The sequence below is a fragment of the Ambystoma mexicanum genome, chromosome 1p (genome assembly GCF_040938575.1).
Source record: "Ambystoma mexicanum isolate Mex_15411 chromosome 1p, UKY_AmexF1_1, whole genome shotgun sequence".
NCBI lineage: Eukaryota > Metazoa > Chordata > Amphibia > Caudata > Ambystomatidae > Ambystoma > Ambystoma mexicanum.
In genome coordinates this window covers 529,489,248-529,507,117 of record NC_090921.1, presented here as the reverse complement: position 1 = coordinate 529,507,117, position 17,870 = coordinate 529,489,248, and the positions used below count along the sequence as shown (strand labels likewise).

The window sequence follows — 17,870 nt, the reverse complement described above, 5'->3', positions numbered from 1 at the left end:
GATGTGACTCAAACAAATCTGTCTATATCAATGTATTTGTTCGTTCCGCCACATTTGGCATTTTGCAGTGCCACCAGAACTCTCATGCTCCTTACCGTGCCCTGGCCATATAGGCACGAAGCTGTTGCAGCAGACTCTCCCAGTAGCCGATATCAAGGTTGGGTCCACCTGCCCGGATCTTGTTCTCGATTCCTTGATAAATGACCTGCAATTGAATGTAAGTCTTCCCTTTGAACACGGACTGGACATCTGAGCTAACAGATGCATTAACTCCTTCTCGACGCTCTCCTACAGCGGGACAAAAAAAATAAAAAAATATCTCCAAGTTACTTAGTGGTAAATGATTTGTAGTTATAAAAAGGTCAATGAATAAGGCCACGAAATAAGAGAAAAGAAGAAGTGGGGCTTTAAAAAGATAAAAAGACGATTCTTTTTAATTTAAAAGACCTTGATACATACTTTCTGATGTATTAAGTGTATCTAATAACATTGCGGAATCTGATAACGTCAGTCGGTACCGACTAACATGTTGCAGGAAAAAGGCTACAAAATCACAGAATAAGGAGCTTCACAGTGTGTTCTAAGATCACTGAGCAAGTTAAGGTATTGCTTGATGTATTCACACAATCAAACAGCAGCAGGGAACTTCGCCCTTCTGAGTAAATAAATAAAGTCTAAACAATGTAAAAACACTTTTGGAACCACACTTAAAAGCAGGAGGAAACCGGCATGAATTGTGACTAAGGTGCTGCAGCATTTCAGCTATTTTGGTTAGCATGCCACAACCTGGAATATAACGTGCTAAGGCGCTAAAGAGTTTAGGACTTGGTTTGTGTGCTCCAAGGAGAGGAAAGACTGGGTGGGGGAATCGCAATGGTAAAGGTGTACCAAAGAAGACATCATTGGTTAAGGTGCACCAGTGGGCCTGACTGCAACAGGCCAGGAAGGGTGTTGCGGAGGGCAGGACTCAGAGGGCAGAACTCAAGGTTTAGGGCTTTGCATACAACTGTGCTGCATAATTCTGACTCAGCATGTGGAAGAAGAACAAGTTACTTACCAAATCTGGTAACGTTCTTTCGATGGGCTGTTCCTCCGACGTATTCCAAATCTATGACACGTAATGTCAACAGCTGTGCGGCTTCAGAATATTTTCGGCAGAGGGCGTCCTGCGTCGATGGTGGCGATCCAATGTCCCACCCGGGCCCCCGTTGAGGGTCGACATCACTGGATGTTATATATAGGACGCACGCCGCCCGTAGCCTCAGTTGTAGTTTTTTCCCCAGAACGTGTGGCACCAATCTCCTGCCAGTCTGACTGCAGATAGCCTTGCAGAAACGTAAACTGCAATCGTATAGGAAATTCTCCAGAGGGGCAGGTTGGGAGGGCGATGTGGAATAGGTCAGAGGAACATCCCATCGAAAGAACATTACCAGATTTGGTAAGTAACTTGTTCTTTAAGGGGATTGTGTCCTCCGACGTATTCCAAATACATCACAAACTCCCAAAGCAGTACCAGATTATGGAGGTGGGAAAAGAATTTAGATTACCCAATGAAATGGCGGAATAAAGAACCGCTTTACCAAAGGCCAGATCCCGCCCGTGGGTTGAATCCAGGGTGTAATTTATGACAAAAGTATGTAGAGAAGCCCATGTGGCTGCTTCACAAATATTCCGAATAGGAACACCCCGCTGAAGGGCAGTGGAGGTAGCCACTCCCCTAGTAGAGTGAGCACGTAATCCTACCAGAGGGTCCTTACCCGCCGGACAGGAACACTCAGTAATAGCGAGGATAATCCACCTTGACAAGGTCTGTTTGGTAACAGCCTGGCCCAAACGGTGTCCAGCATAACCGATAAATAGCTGATCGTCCACTCTGACCCGGGACATCCGTGAAATATAAAAACTCAGAGCTTTCCTAGGATCCAACCTATGGAGCCTCTCCACTTCCTTGCCAGGATGCGGAGGAGGATAAAACGCCAGAAGAACTACCTTCTGGCTTAAATGAAATTCAGACATGACTTTCGGCAGAAAAGAAGGCCGCACCCGAAGGACAACCCTGTCTTTATGGAAAACAGTAAAGGGTGGCTTGGCTGAAAGTGCCTGCAACTCACTCACTCTGCGAGCGGACGTAACCGCAACTAAAAACAACATCTTGAAAGACAACAGTCTCAAAGGACAAGAGTCCAAGGGCTAAAACGGAGTACCCACCAGAAACTTCAAAACCAAATTCAAATCCCAAACCGGCACCTGGAAAGGGGACAGCGGAAACACATTAGTCAGCCCTTTTAGAAACTGCGAAATCAATCCTAAAGTGAGAACACTCTTCAGATGAGCGCTTAAATATGGACAGCGCTGCCAGGTAACCCTTAATGGTATCCACTCGAAGGCCCTTGTGGGCTAAAGAAAGAAGAAACACAAAACCATAGAAATGGAACATTAAAAAGGATCAACATTCTGTCTCCTGCACCAGTCTCAGAACTTATGCCAACGGCAACGTTACAGGGACTTTGTTGCTGGCTGCCTGGCTGAAAGCAACACCTCCATCACATCATCCAGGAGGTCCCAATCCTTGTGTTTCAACCTTTCAGATACCAAGCGTGAAGGTCGAGAGTCCTGACCTCTGAATGGAGAACCTGACCCCACTCCCTCGAGAGTAGAGCCTCTCGGTAAGGAAGACGTTGTGGAGGGCAGATGGACATTTCTAGAAGGTCAGGGTACCACGCGCTCCTGGCCCAATCCGGAGCCACAAGGATCATGCGGGTCCCAATCGTCTACAACACTTGAGGAATGACGGGGACTGGAGGAAACACACAGCAGCGGGAATGACCAATCCGCCACAAACGCGTCTCCCAAGGCTCCTCTAGGAGGAAATTCCCTTGAGCAGACGCTCTCGCACTTCTGGTTGACACTGGTGGCGAAGAGATCCACTTGTGAGTTTCCCCAATGGGCGAAGATCTCCAAAAGGACTTCCTGAGCCAACTCCCACTCGTGAGAGACTGCGCTCTGCCTGCTCAGAGGGTCCGCCGCCGCATTTTCATCTCCGGCCAGATGAACTGCCGAGATTGAAAGGCCTTGTTCGATGGCCCAGAACCAGAGCTGCATCGCCTCCCTGCACAACAGGAGTGACCCCCGCCCCCTTTTTTGTTGAGGTAATGCAAGGCCACTGTGTTGTCTGTCATGATCAGACCAGTTTTCCCCTGCATAGTCGGCAGAAAAGCCTTCAGGGCAAGCCTGATGGCTCACAGGTTTAACAGGTTGAGATGGAGTCTGGACTCCGACAGAAACCAACGACCACTGCCGGTCAGCTCGTTGGCATGAGCACCCCATCCTGTGAGGGAAGCATCTGTCACAATCGTCACCTCCGGCCATAGTTGCCAAAACTGTCCCCCTTTCAGCAGGTTCCTTCCGTCGGCCCACCACAGAAGATCCTGTGCAACCGAGATCGGAATCTGAACGGGATCCGACATCTTGCCCGAGAACTGGGACCACTGCAGTCTGAGAGCCCACTGCAGAGATCTCATCCGCAGTCTGGCCTCCGGCACCAGAAAGATGCAGGATGCCATGAGGCCCAGCAACCTTAGGAAGTTGAAAGCCAGGAGACACTGGGCACTTTGAAACTTGTCCACCATCTGCACAATGTGATGAGCCCTGACCTGGGGAGGCGAACACTTCCCCAGACACGTGTCTAGCACAGCACTGATGCACTGGAGCTGTTGGGAAGGTGTCAAATGCGACTTCTTGAAATTCAGGGAGAAGCCCAGCCTGGGGAGGGTGTGGCAGGTGAGACCGAGATGATCCAACACTTGCTCAGGAGAGCGTGCTCGGATCAGCCAGTCGTCCAGGTAGGGGTGGACGTGAATCACCCCCACCTGAGGTACGCAGCCACCACCACCATGAGCTTGGGGAAGACCCTCGGGGTGGAGGACAAACCGAATGGCAGGACCCGAAACTGAAAGTGCGAGTCGCCAGCCGCAAACCTACGTTACTTCCTGTGCTTGGGATGAATCGGCACATGAAAGTACGCGTCCTTGAGGTTGAGAGACACAACCAATCCTGAAGCTTATGCGTAGATAAGGGCCTGGAGGACCTGAGAAAGAGTAACCATCTTAAACTTGTCCTTCCTGAGAAGTTTGTTCAACCAACGCAAGTCCATGATGGGTCTCAACCCTCTGTCTTTCTTGGCAATCAAAAAATACGTGGAATACCATCCTTCGTTCCTCTCCGCCACAGGCACCAGTTCTATGGCGCCTTTCTCCAGCAGGGATAGGATTTCCTGTGCAAGGAGCGGATCCGGACGCTTCAAAGAGAGCTTACCTGGTGGATGGTCGTGAGGCCGCTGAAGGACGGGAAGGCAGTAGCTGTGAGATATGGTATCCAGAACCCACGCATCTGAAGTAATGGCACGCCATTCTCCGATATGCTGTGCTAGCCTGCTCCCAAGCGGCGAACCATGGGACATGGCCTCATGACTGAGATGTAGCGGCTGCGGCAGTGCCTGAAGGCAAAGAGGCAACTGCCCGAGCGGCTTTGGCACCACGAGTTCTCAAACCAACATGGGTTCTTTTTCGCTGCCCCCTTTGACTGGCAGCCCCTCTCGGTCTACCAAAAGGGGAGTAGTACCAAAAGGAACCTCCCCTCCATTGCTGTCCCCTAGGACGAAAAGGCGGAGGTTGTCGCACTGCAGCGCTCAAAGACTTTGCTGCAGCTTTGGAGGTCTGCAACCTCTCAAGGCTCTAATCAGCCTTGCTGCCAAACAAATGAACGCCGTCAAAGGGCATGTTCAGAAGCCAGGATTGCACATCCGGGGCAAAACTACTTCCGCAACCACGTAAACCTGCGTATCACGGTGCTCGCAGCCATGGAGCGGCTGACACCATCTGCCGTGTCCAAACCCGATTGAAGGGATTCGCACATAGCATCCTTGCTGTCTTGCACGAGGGCTAGAAAGCCATCCCTTTCTTCCCCCTCTGGAATATGCTCAGCCACCAAAGACGCACAGTTCCACAGTGTGTGTGTAAACTTTGTCAAGGCACAAGTGGAGTTGGCCGACTTAAACGCCATACTCCTCGCAGAAAATACCTTCCTTGCCCAACCATCGAAGCGCTTGTCATCCCCATCAGGATGGATGGTAGGGTACGCAGCCTGCCTCGATGTGGCTGTAGCCGCCTGAACCACCAAACTCTCCAGAGTAGGATGCATAGATAAGTAGCAGGGGTCACTACTGGATGGATTTTTTCGGAAACTACTTGTTAACTGCCGGCAGACTCTCTGGAGCAGTCCAAGCCCCTGCCACCCTCCATTGCAAAGCCATGTGAAATGGCAATACCGGGTCAGAGGACGGACCCTGGTCCAGGATATCCGTCAACTCATCCTGATCAAACGCCACGGGGGGGAGACCACCCCAAGTACACCGTCGCCCTCAACACGAGACGCTGATAAGAAGATTCAACATTTGCACCAGGATCCGGCCAGCCAAACTCCACCTCCGGAGAGGTGTCGAGGCCACTGGCGTCCTGCAACGACTGACGGAGTTCCTCCATCTGACTATGCCCAGACAAAAGGTCATCAGGGACTTCAGGAGAGGGGCTTGCCTGTGCATCCTGATCAGACAGTTCCTCAACCTCTAAAATTTCTTACAAAGGTTGGAAAAAAATCCAATCTAGGAGGAGGAACAGGCCTGTTTTTGAGCCCAGGTCTCTCAGACTTACTGCAAGCCTTCCTCGGAGGTTCCACAGCCCATAGGGGCACCTCTGGCAAATCCTCCACAAACGGCGTTGAGGGAATCGGTGTCAACGTCGACCGAGGCGCCAACGGCGTCAACGACTACTTCGAGGGCTGAGCCTCGAGATCGTCCCTCGATGGACATGGCGCTGATGCCTTCTTCGAAGGCTGACGGTCTCGATGGTGTCAAGGACCGGGACCTGAACCAAGCACGGCTACGACGATCTCCCTTGTCCGATCGGGACCTCAACGGCTCCCGATCATCGCGCCGACCTCCCGAGACCGAAGGCGTACAAGTGATAGACCGAGCCCATTCCCTGCCAGCTTCTTTCGAAGGCGCGGACGGAACTGTGCCTTGCAACTGAAAAATCGCTAACATCTGCTGGCAGAATGAATCCCATTCGGCCGGGAACGAAGACTTGGTGGGACAAGTCAACTGTCTGGCAGAGTCCTCCTTCGACGAGGACGGGGAAGGCGACCGGTGACAGCGCTTCCTAGAATGCCTCGAGGCAGAGGAACGGCGGGAACCACTCCGAGTCCGAGACCCCCCTGGATTTTCGCTGATGCGGATAGTCGCCCCTCAAGTCATCGGTCGAAAGCCCAGCAGACTTCGATTTACAGGGCTTGGACCACTATACCTACCTTTAATTTCCCCTTACGCTAGCGCAAGGCCTTAGACGGCAGGGACTGGCAGTCCTCGCAGTCGTCAGTGGAGTGGCTGTCGCCAAGGTACCAGAGGCAGATGTCGTGCGGGTCCGTGATGGACATTTTTGACCTGCAGTCCCGACACTTCTTAAAGCCCGGCCATGGGTAGTAGAGGAAGTTCAAGACATCGTTTGAAGAGAAGAATCGAGCGCGCCGAGATTCTGAAACAAACACGTTTGCGGAAAAAACAGAACTGAGGCTACGGGCGTCGTGCATCCTATATATAGCATCCGGTGACGTCGACCCTCGACGGGGGCCCGCGAGGGATATTGGATCTATGCCATCGAAGCAGGACGCGCTCTGCCGAAAATGTTCCGAAGCATCACAGCTGTGGACATTACCTGTCATAGATTTGGAATACGTCGGAGGACACAATCCTCTCGAATACATGTTACATTTGTTAGGGCCTGCATAAAATTGAACCTTTATACGCTAGGATGTCATAGGAGTTGAGGACATCAAAGACTGGATCACTACGTGAGACAACCAACACAACCTAGCCAGTCAGAGGGCCGGCTTCAAGGACTAGAGCATCGGAGGTTAGGAGCATTTGATATGATTGTGTATAGGCGCTATATAAATAAACTGTGTTTCAAAGCGCTTCAAGGCAAGGGAGGGAACAAGGGAAAATACAACCACATTCTTACACGCCATGAACAGCAAGGATGTGAAATTAACTATCGTACTTGGCCTGACGACATTTCAGATAGTGCAAGAGCTAAGACATAGATAAGGAAGGGAGGGGGGGGGGGGAAGAGTTGGAAGGAAATGGAAACAGACAGGCGACTACCGTACTAGGCCTGACGACCTTTCTGGTAGAGCCAGAGAAAAACAAAAGGTGAGGGAGAGGGGTGCAGAAAGGGAGGGGAGGAACAAAACAAGCGACTATCATACTAGGCCTGATGACATTTCAGATAGGGCTGGAGGGGTGGTGGGGAGGAAAAAAAACAGTAATGGGAGGGTGAAGCAAACAGACGAGGTTGCTATCATATTAGGTCCAGGGACAATTCTGATAGAGTAAGTGCATAGAAGAAAGTAAAGGGAGGAGATAGGAAAAGGGAGAAGGGAAAGGAGGAGAGAAAAGAGAGTAAGCAGTCAAAAAGTGGAGAAGCAAGATTGGAGAGCGAATACAATTGCAGAAGTCAGTAGTAACACATAATGTTGCAAGCCAGGATACAAGGTGAAGATGGTAACAGCATGATTCAGGGCCACCATGAGTACAAGATGCAAAGAAGTCCAGCATGAGAGTTGAGAAAGAGTGACGCACCGTGAATGAAGTCCACAAAGTCAAATCCAGCATTGGCCACAAGACAGTGATGGTGAAGGAAGGCACCAGGTGGGGCTTGCTAAGTGGTGAAAAAGAGCAGCAGGCAGGACGGTACCAGGCGGGCGGCAGCAAGGGATGAGGGTAGATTAGAGAAGACTCAGTTTATTAGAGTTGGATTGATCCAGGCAAGCAGAGATGTTAAGTAAAGGTTCATAAACCAGCTTCTTTGAACTCTGGGGGTACTGTCCCTGAACTGAAGGTGACATTGAAAAGCTCTCTAGCAACATCAACCAAGAGCGGATACTGAAGAAGAGCTTAAAGCAGCAGGAGACAAGGGTCTTGTGTGGAGTCAATACATGCACTTGCTGACACAATCACACAACTCTTCCTGCTTAAGAGGGGAGAAATAACTTAATTTCCTTGGGAGAAAGGTGAGGCGATGGATTTATGCATGGTGGTAAAGAATTTGTGATCTTTGCTTTAATTCGAGCATCCTTGGAGATTAGCTTTCGGTAGAAGTGGAAACGAAATAAATTACAAAGTGCTTGTTGAGGAAAGATGTTACAAGACAGCAGAAATAGTACTAAACAGATGATTTAAAATGTTTCCTTCCTGTGTTGGGGGCTCAAAGGCATCAGTCGGAGTAGAAATTGGCCTTGCAATTTCTGAGCGATAGCCTCTTCTGTGCTTTAGGAATGCTATATCACATAGCATATGGGTCCTTCTGCAGTAGTTTGTTAGTTTACTAGATACTAGAGTTTGTTAATGCTCTTGGAAAACTGGTGATGTTTCGGAGCTCTGCACTTTTTAAAATGTGTGATAGCGTTAAGGACTGCATTGTTCCAATCATCAAAGAGTTATGACCATGGCAGTGGGTTAGAGCACACTGAAGGACTAGGGTAACAGTCTGAGAACAGGGACCAGCTCATCTTTAATATTAAACCGGGTTTCAATTTCTAAAACAGGAATTCGCACATGGATGTCAATTTGGAATGCTAGCAGACACAGCCAAAAATATGTCTAATTGATCAGTCTATGGTAGACGGAAGTTGCAGTGCTTTCTGGAGAATCAGGGGGGTGGCAGAAGAAAGCATCCAGGGTGTGTCATGTGGAGTTGGCCACCCAAGTGCAAAGATGATTTAGCTCTAAACCCTTCAGGATAACTAATGAGGGACTTCATAAGACTCTTTGCAAGTTACATTCATCGATATGAAGTCCTATAGAATGCTTAAATAAAGTGTTGTGCAGAGGAGCCAGAAATAAAATCGGCTAGGTCTTCTCCAAATGTATATTTGTAATCATGGGGCCTATAGATAAGGAGAGAGGAAATCCAGAGCAAAGGAGAGGTATCCAATTTGCTGAGCACAGTTTCAGTTAAAGGGGCAGTGAGCTCCGAGTAGTAAGGGCAATAAAGGAATCCTTAAACATTTGAGGGAGGTGTTCGAGAACTTTTTCCACAGCTCTCTGGAGAGGGATCTAAGGCAATGTATTCTAAGTAAACACAATGGTTTCCACAGAAGAGAACAAACCCTCTCTATTAGATCGCCTATATAGTAGTCCGGCTTCATTCATAGGGGAGAAGGCTTTTAGGTGGATACAGTTAGGCACAATATATTAAACGAAGGAGGACTACACAGATTAAGTGAAAAATATATACTCCAATAGGATTACACATGAAGTTCAAATAGGTACTATAAAATAATACATTACAAACAGTATCCATATAAAACATGAAATAGTCTTAAAGAAGAACCTTCTCACGCGTAAAACTACTGTAAGGCAATATCTGATGGCAAACCCAACAGATCCTCAGACAGTAAAATAAATCCCACAGGCGAATCCTATATCTGTAGTGTAATATACAGAGGGATAGAAAGCATTTACAGAAACCAGGCCCCAAGGCCCACCCAAACATCAGATTAAATTAGATAATCAGAAGTGGAAATCAGTTTTGATTATTTATTTGTATTGCGCGCCTGTCCCAGAAGCATCTGGGTGCATTTCTTACAATGTGATAGGGGCATATACATGCATTTTTATTTTTTAATTGAAAAATCTACAGTTTTAACATACGTAAAAACTTTTGTTTCAATTCCACGAACATAACTCAAAAGGTTCTTACAGAACCAATAGCTCTTCACGTCAGAAAAAGAAGGTGAGTGAACAAAAGCAAAAATAAAAACTCACATCAGCCAGTTTGTACATAACATGCGAAGAGTCAATTATATCCCAGTTCATTTCCTCCAAAACACAGAATAGAATAGAGGCTTGAGATCACTGCTCAAAGCTGGGATTTCAGTAGTGCATCTAGATAGTTCACATTTGCACCAGATGAAATCTTAAGCCACCAAGCGAACATGTTATTATCTAAAGGAGCAAATTGACTCAGGTGTACAGAAAGCAAGGCACTACTTTTCTCACACTCAATGACTAAATGTTTCAGTGATTCAACATGGTTCTTAAAAGTACAAGTTGTTAGATGCACAGGACTGAGCCTGCAGTCTTAGCTCACGCCTACAAACAAACACATTTGCAAAACTAGATACAAGTCCAATGTTATTCTATGGGAAAAGTGTGAGCTGCAGTGATTTGTTAAATTACATTTCCTAATAACCACTGGTAGCTTCTAAAATTAAATAAACACCACAGACAAAAAGGAGCCCTACAAACAAAGAATACCTGTTTTCAGTCACTTTATAGGGGTTTGAGGGTTTACAAAAGATTGTCCATAGGAAACAACCAGACATGGTCCATAGACACACCTCTGTTATGGGTTAATGCAAGACAAGTACTAGCTCTACCCCACTGGGGAGGACAAAGAAATAACCAACCCACGTAGGAGACTCCAGCTTGAGGAGCACCAACTCCAGATTTGAGAATCGAGACCCAGCCAGCCCAGAGAAGTATGGTTCAAATGCAGGATTTCAAACAATGCAATACAATTTCAACAAGGTACAGGTAGGCCTACAAAGGCCCACTACTCCCAGACCGCAAGGGATGCCACAGGCCGGTTATAAGAGACAAGACACAGTCAATAGAAGCCTGTCGAGGATCAAGCTGTTTAGACACCAATGACAAAAATGAAGCCATTTTCTTTTGTACCAAGCCCTCGTAGAAGGCTTACGTGCCCCCTGAATTATGCACATATCTTCTGAAAGGTTAAACTGCGCTTAGAACCTGAACTCGGGTACTAGGCCGCCAAGCTGAAGGATTGTGGGGCGGGGTGCCACACCGGATTGCTCTGGTGAAGGAGGTCGGGAATCTGCAGCAATCTCATCGGATATCGATAGGTGCTGCAGCTCTGAAAACCAGAATCTGGCTGGCAGATAGTGCAGTTGGAGGCACTCCTGAGTTTCCACAGCGACCGATGAATCAACAGCAACAACAGGAAGGCATAAGCCTTCATGTTGTCCCAAGGAATCCCGAGGGCATCCACCCAAGGAAGATGCTCTTAGACCGTCTCTGGAAGCATAGAGTGATAGTTTCCTGTTCATTGCAGTCGCAAAGGCGTCCATTGTTGGAGAACCCGATTGCTGGAAAAGCTTGGTAAGAACATTGCTGGTCATTTCCAACTCGTAATTCGCAGCAGACTGGCGGTACAGGGAATCTGCCGCAACATTGATCTTACCCGGAATGTGCGCAGCCTGTAGCCAAACGTTGTGTTGGACTGCCCAAATTCAAAATCTGGATAGCTAGATCCACCAGAGGAGGTGCCCTCCTGCTTGTTGATGTAAAACCTAGCTACAGAATTGTCCGTGCGAATTCGCACCACTCTGTTGATGATAGAAGGCTGGAAAGCTTTCAATGCCAGAAAGACAGCCAGGAGTTCTCTAGGTAGTGGATATGAGACATTCTGTCCTGGGACATCCAGTCCACACATCATACACACCCCGAGATGCCCCAGCGTCGCTCCCCACCATAGGAGGGAAGAGTCTGTTGTAACTCAATAGTGGAAAGTAGGTTTCCACTGAAAGGTTGCTGGCCGTTAACCACCATTGAAGAGCTGCCCTCATGGAGGATGGCATCGGAATCATTTTGGAGCCCAGGTCCACAACTTGGGGCCAGCAGCCTGAAGCGCTAGCTGTGTGCGTCTCATTTTTAGCCTTGCGAGAGGTAGGGCTAACATGCAAGAAGCCATCAGGTCCAGGAGTCTGGAACCACCAGGCCGACGTGGGAGGAATTCAGGAAGAAGGAAAAAAAAAAAACGGCATGTTGCAGATAAATCTGCAATTCTGTCCTGCGTTAGGAACTGGCACAGACCGTATCCCAACAGAAACATAGAAAAATCAGGTCATGAGCAACTGTCAGAAGATTTCTGCCAGTTCACTGATAGCCCCATTTGGAACAGGAGCTGGGAGGAGTGAGTGAAGATTGGCTGTTGCAGCTCGTGGAAAAGGACTCAGCAGAAGCCAATCGTCCAAATATGGATAAACATGAACTCTCTACAATCTGAGGAACACTGCGATAACCGCCATCTTCATGAGAATACGCTGTGCCGAGCTGAGACCAAACAGCAGCACTCGATACTTGAAGTGTTCTGTTCCCACGGATAACCGAAAGTATTTCTGATGTGGGCCCCAGATCAGTATATGCATGTAAGCGTCCTGAAGATCTACCACACTGAGCCATTTGCCCTTCCGTAGAGAGAAACTTATCTGGCTGGGCGTGATCATCTTGAATTTCTCTTGGGGTAGGAACAGATTGAAATTGGAGAGGTCGAGGATAGTGCGCAGGCCAGCCTGGTTGTGTTTGGGCACTGTAAACATACAGGAGTAATAGCCTTCCCCTTGCTCCCGCAAAAGTGAACAGGTTCCGCCGCTCTGAGTTTCAGAAGTTTCTGTACGTTGGCTCTGTGATGGTATGCCACACCTCCACATGAGACTATATACGTCCTCCCACCGGAGTCTCGTGTGACCGACGGAAAACATAATTTGGATGGTTTGTCAGCGGTGAGGCCACCTGTTGCAAGAGGAGGCAGATAACCGACAGAAAAACCGCCCCTTTTCCTTTGCTGCTTGCAACGAGGTGCACCAAAGGAACCTTCTGCCGGGCGGGCTTGACGCTCCTGGAACCCTCTGAAACAAGAGAAGGACCTTGTCTGGGTCCCCGACCTCTGCGTATAGGCCGCTTTAGCTGGGGGTTTAGCAAGGACCGTCAAAGATTTTGCCGTTTGCGTGCTTGCCTTTGTTTTAGGGGGTTCCTCATCGGTGGAGGAGTGAACAACTCTTTAGTTTTGAAGGGAAGATCAAGTACTTTGTCCTGAACCTCCTTCGAGAACTTTGTAGCATGCAATCATGCTTGGCGGAAGATGTCTACTGCAGCCATAAGGCCCCGAGCAGAAGTATCTACATGATGGGCAGTGGCCTCCAGAAGGTCCCGAGCTTATAACTCGGATATCGGATAAGTCCTCTTTAAAATCTTCCAGCCTGCCCTGAGGGATAAATTCCTGAAATTGGGAAAGCTCCTTCTACAACTTGAGATTTGCCACTGCAAGGATGACTTCGGTTTTCGCCTGGCGCAGCTGAAGACCAGACTTTTTTTCCACAATGGCTTCAAGAAGTATGTCCTCTTTGGGTAGGGCCTGAGAGGCAGCCGTAGAGGAAGTGGAGGACAGCTTAGACTGGAGCGTAGCTGCTGCCACCACTGTTGCTGAGGGGAGTGGACATGCAGTCAAGGGTATATCTTCTGACGAGTGTAGCTTGTAGCGAGCGTACATTTTCCTATTTACGTGCTTTCCGGAATGAGGTTTTTCCCAGACCTTGCAGGCTCCAGCAAGCACATCCTTTTGAAGGAAAACAACTGTGTACTCCTGTGCGCAAGAGTTAAGGCTCCTGAAAGTACACCTTCTAGTGGAGCCCGAGGCTCGGGTATTGGAATATCTAGCAATGCCATCATATCCACGACCCGGTCATGAAAGGCTCTGACAGAGTGGGGTGGTTCTTCGCTATCCTGGTCTGCTTGGTCCTCGTCAGTTGTGGCGGGAACAGAAAACTGATCCACGGCACATGGTACCTCGACCCCGTGAGCATACTTGTCTCCGCAACTGGCATTAGACAGTGGAGAAGGTGTAGGAGGAGGCCCCACCGGAAGAGGAGGGGACAGCACTACCGAAACCTGCTGAGAGGTAGTAGGAGCAGGCTGCGGCTCGAGAGGCTTCGGATACATTTCTTTGAATAGATCCTTAAAGTATGCCTTCATCGGGTCAGAGTGCATAAGGGCCTGGAAATAACGCGTCCTCAGAGGAAGGTCTAGGCAGAAGAGTGGGTAGAGGCTGCTCTGGAGGGGCATACACTCAGGATTGTAAAGAGGTTGGTTGCCAAGATGGCCCTCCACCAACTGGATCCACATAAACTAAGGGAGCAAACGCTGGAGGAAGTGAGACTGACAGCAGAAACCGAGCTCGCCAATCCATTGGAGGGCGGAAAGGATTCCTATTGTCCACATTCCATGGAAAATACTGTTCGGCGGCAAAGATTGACCCCTCTGCAACAGTTGTTGACAAGGTTGGTGTGAAAGAGCTCATCAAAATGGCTGCCTCAGACCGCATGGGTTGAACCACCATTTTGTCACTGCCTGAGGTGATCTGCCGCACACGTTATAGTCAGGCCATTGTCACCACAATGGTTTCAGGAGCTTTTTTTATCCATTTTGGCCTTGTGACAGGGAACCTCGGCAGAGCCGGTACTTGAAGACTTGGGGCCTTTGCCCTCCTTTGCCGCCTCAGCAGGATTGGATCAACCACAAGATGTTTTGTGGGAAGGCTTAGGGTCACACCCTGTAGCCAGAGCACCTGGAGGAGGACCCCCAATCTTGCCGGTTTTAATTGGGGATCCTCTGGGATAACCCTGGTATCTTTATCCACTGAAATAGAAAACCTCGAGACTAGGCTCGATATGTTTAGTTCCAGACTTGGAAACCTCGGAAATAGTCGGGAGGGAGGTGGTGGGGGGGGAAGAGGGTCGGAGCAAACTCTAATCTAGATTAGATTAGATCCCCTTTGGAACACCTCAGAGAGAACCCTGGTACCAGAGCCACTTGGGCCCCTCCCAGAACTAAAAGACCCCAGGAAGGAGTCCCCTAGCCGGGGTGCCCTAAAAAAAGGAAGGAACTTACCGGACGCTTCCTTTTTTCATTGATGAACTGCTGTAAATGTGGAGAAGGAAGCCGATGGAACACCTCCTCCCACCTGACCTCTGCTGGAGTACTCGGATGGAGAGGGAGTTGCAGTGGAAGCAAGAGTCCCACTGATGTTCTGGGCCCCAAGCACTCCAGACAGAGAATGGGGATCCACCCTCCCGAAACATTTGCCCGAAGAACAGGGCACAAATCGCAGGCACTCCGGCATAGATGGAGGAAAGAAGACTGTGGAACCAGTGCAGTAAGATGAAGGACAAGGGAACAAAAAAAGAAAAATTCCCTATGATGCTAGTGCGTGTGACCCAGACCGCGCAGAGAAAAGGACTGAAGGGTGAAGCAGAGGGCAGAGCTCATAAAGGCGGGCTACGGCCATGTGCAGTGGCCCTGCATACAACTAAAGGGACAAATACAAATATTTTTTATGCTTCTGAAGTGTTCCAGTACAGTCCCGTCCCGTCACGATGGACGGAATGTCCCAAAAGTATGGAGAAAAGGGGACAGGATGTAGGAGTAAGCTAGTTTCTTTGCAACAGCCTTACTCAGCTTTTCTTTTAGCACCACAAACATAGATGGCCTCTGTCAGAACCACTCCATAGCACTTCTCCAACTTCCACCTCGTTTACTCCCATGCCAGGCTTACTTCTCCAAAGGTCTGTCATCTCAGCATACTCCCCTAGCCAAACAACAGTGCTTTTGTGGTTTAGATCAACTGACAAGAGGTTCATAACTTCACAGTGTAGCTTCAGCACTTGCAACATCGCTTTAGGGAAAGCAGGAGTCACATTAGTGCTCTTTAATATTCTTTTACAAATGATGCTCCTCTCCCTCTGGATCTCTTTGCCAGAAGAGCAGCCTTTTGCCACTCTTGTTTGCCCACTGCAGCAGTAACCATTGACTGCCAAGGAAAGGGTTTCTTTCTGCTTCTCCCCTGGCTTTGGCAAAGTGAGTATGGACAATAAGACCCCCCCCCTTTGCAGACCTAATTAGCGCCCCCCCCTCTGCTGTTGGCAATGTTGACTAAATTGTTCTTGCCCAAGTCTCTCTTGGCTTGGGCAATGCTTGTAGGTCTTAGCTTTTAACAATATTGTCTCTTGGTTTCGGCAATGCTGAGTTTTCCACAGACTCGTACCTTTAACACTGCAGTCATTCGCCTTTCACTTCTACGAGAGTATAGCGTCTGTTCCATCGTTCGGTATTGAAAATTCAGTGCTGACTTTCTGACACTCCTACGCGAGCATTGCTCATTTGCTGAACGCCTGTCTGAGCGACGCATGGGGAGATGGAGCACTCCCGGGTCACTACAAACATTAGAACTCACAAGGTAAGCTATGCGCCTCCATTTCCCTTGCTGCTCAAAGGACTTCTGCTTTGGCGACTTCTCAGCAAACTGCTTCCTTCAGTCCGCCTTCGCCCGCGCCACCGGTATTTGGAGTGTTCCTTGTTACGGAGATCTCCTGATGCACACCAACCACCAGAAATCTCCTCGAGGCCCTCAGGTGCAAGCCAGCCACCTGCGACAGCCTCTCGGGAAGCAAAGCTTCCCTTGCCTTCACTTGGCACTGCACAATCTCTGCAACACGGGTCTCTAGCGGGCAAGCTTCTTTCCTGCACGCTTCCTGCTGTGCGACCTCTGCCCTCAGAGGCACAGACCCTCTTAGGACAGGCAGCTGCAATCTGCCACACAGGGGTCCTGGCGTCCTCTCTCTCCTCCAGCTTCAGTACAGGCTGCTTGCACGAGTCACTCTGCTGCATTTTACTGCTACTGCTCTTCTCCTGCTCTGCCAGCATCAGAGGGGGCTTTTAAGCCTCTCAGTGTCCCTCAGGCGTGGGGTCATTTGCATTAATGATTTGACTACTCCTGCAACATTGCACCTCTTCCACGTCCCACTACCTAGAGAATTATGGGACAAGTCCCTAATGGAAACATTTGTTTTGTGAGCTTGATTTGCACTTTTAAACACCCCTTTGTTCCTCCCAAAAGTCTTTAAAAGAATATCATAGGAATTAGTTGCCAGACTTGATTGACTAGTGCCGGGCAATTCTTTTAAGCGGTTATTATTCATAGACTTTCATTCACTGCACCTTTCGGTCTCAGAGAGGTCTTTAGCTTTCCCAGTTTCAAGATTTTTGTAAGGATAATTGTTTTAACCCCCATTTGCAGGCAGTGGAATAACTAGATGATTATTGCACAAGCCATTAGATATTTTGGCATTGTGTATTTAACCTCCCTAAAGGAAGACAATTATTGGGTCTCATCCCACAGAGTACTCACATTTCCCTGGGCCTTTTCTCCTCCCAGGTGATCCTCCCGCAGAACACCACCCTCAAGGTCAGGATCAGAAAGCCTTTCCCTGTCCAGCTGGGAATTGGTGAGGAATCTGCAGGATTCATCACACCTGGTTCTAGCCTTAGTAAACATGTTAGTAAGCATGATTAGCTTGAAGCCAACAGCTTCCAGCAGCTACTTTTGATTTCTCAGGCAAGTGGTGCCTTTCCAGCATAGCTGTGTGATATTGACAAAGTTACTCACCATATCAACTACCTTACTCCTAGTCCATAGGCCCCTTTCCTCCATACTTGTGGGACATTCCGTCCATCGGGACGGGACCAGAGCACTTTTTAAAAAGCATCAAAGAATTTACTTGTTTGTCCTTTTCTTTTTACACGGCTACAGCACATGACCGCAGCCCTGCCATCCTGAGCGCCGTCCCGAGCATAGCCCTTCAGTCCTTTTCTATCAACAGGTCTAGGGCCATTCAGCAATAATAGAGGATACTTTTTAGAGGGGACGGCGGGCGGGCGTATGGAGGAAAGGGACTATGGACTAGGAGTAAGGTAGTCACTATGGTGAGTAACTTTGTCATACTTCTACCTCCTGTGTTCTTTCCTCCATACTTGTGGGAGATTGACAATCACTGACCATAGGTATTACGGGTGGATGGAAAATTCCCTCATTGGAATACATTGAGAACTGCCTGGCCAAATTGGGCATCAGCCTGGGAGCTCAGATTGAGAAAATAATGTCTACAAAAAGCTGATG

General features: G+C 48.7%; 1 protein-coding gene across 1 annotated transcript in view; it reads right to left on the bottom strand.

Moving 5' to 3' along the window:
• CACTIN (cactin, spliceosome C complex subunit) overlaps positions 1-17,870 on the bottom strand; it is a 158,230-nt gene that overhangs the window by 59,723 nt on the left and 80,637 nt on the right. The window contains exon 7 of the mRNA XM_069649434.1: positions 96-288. Within this exon, the coding sequence (XP_069505535.1) occupies positions 96-288 (193 nt within the window). The remainder of the gene's footprint in view (positions 1-95; positions 289-17,870) is intronic.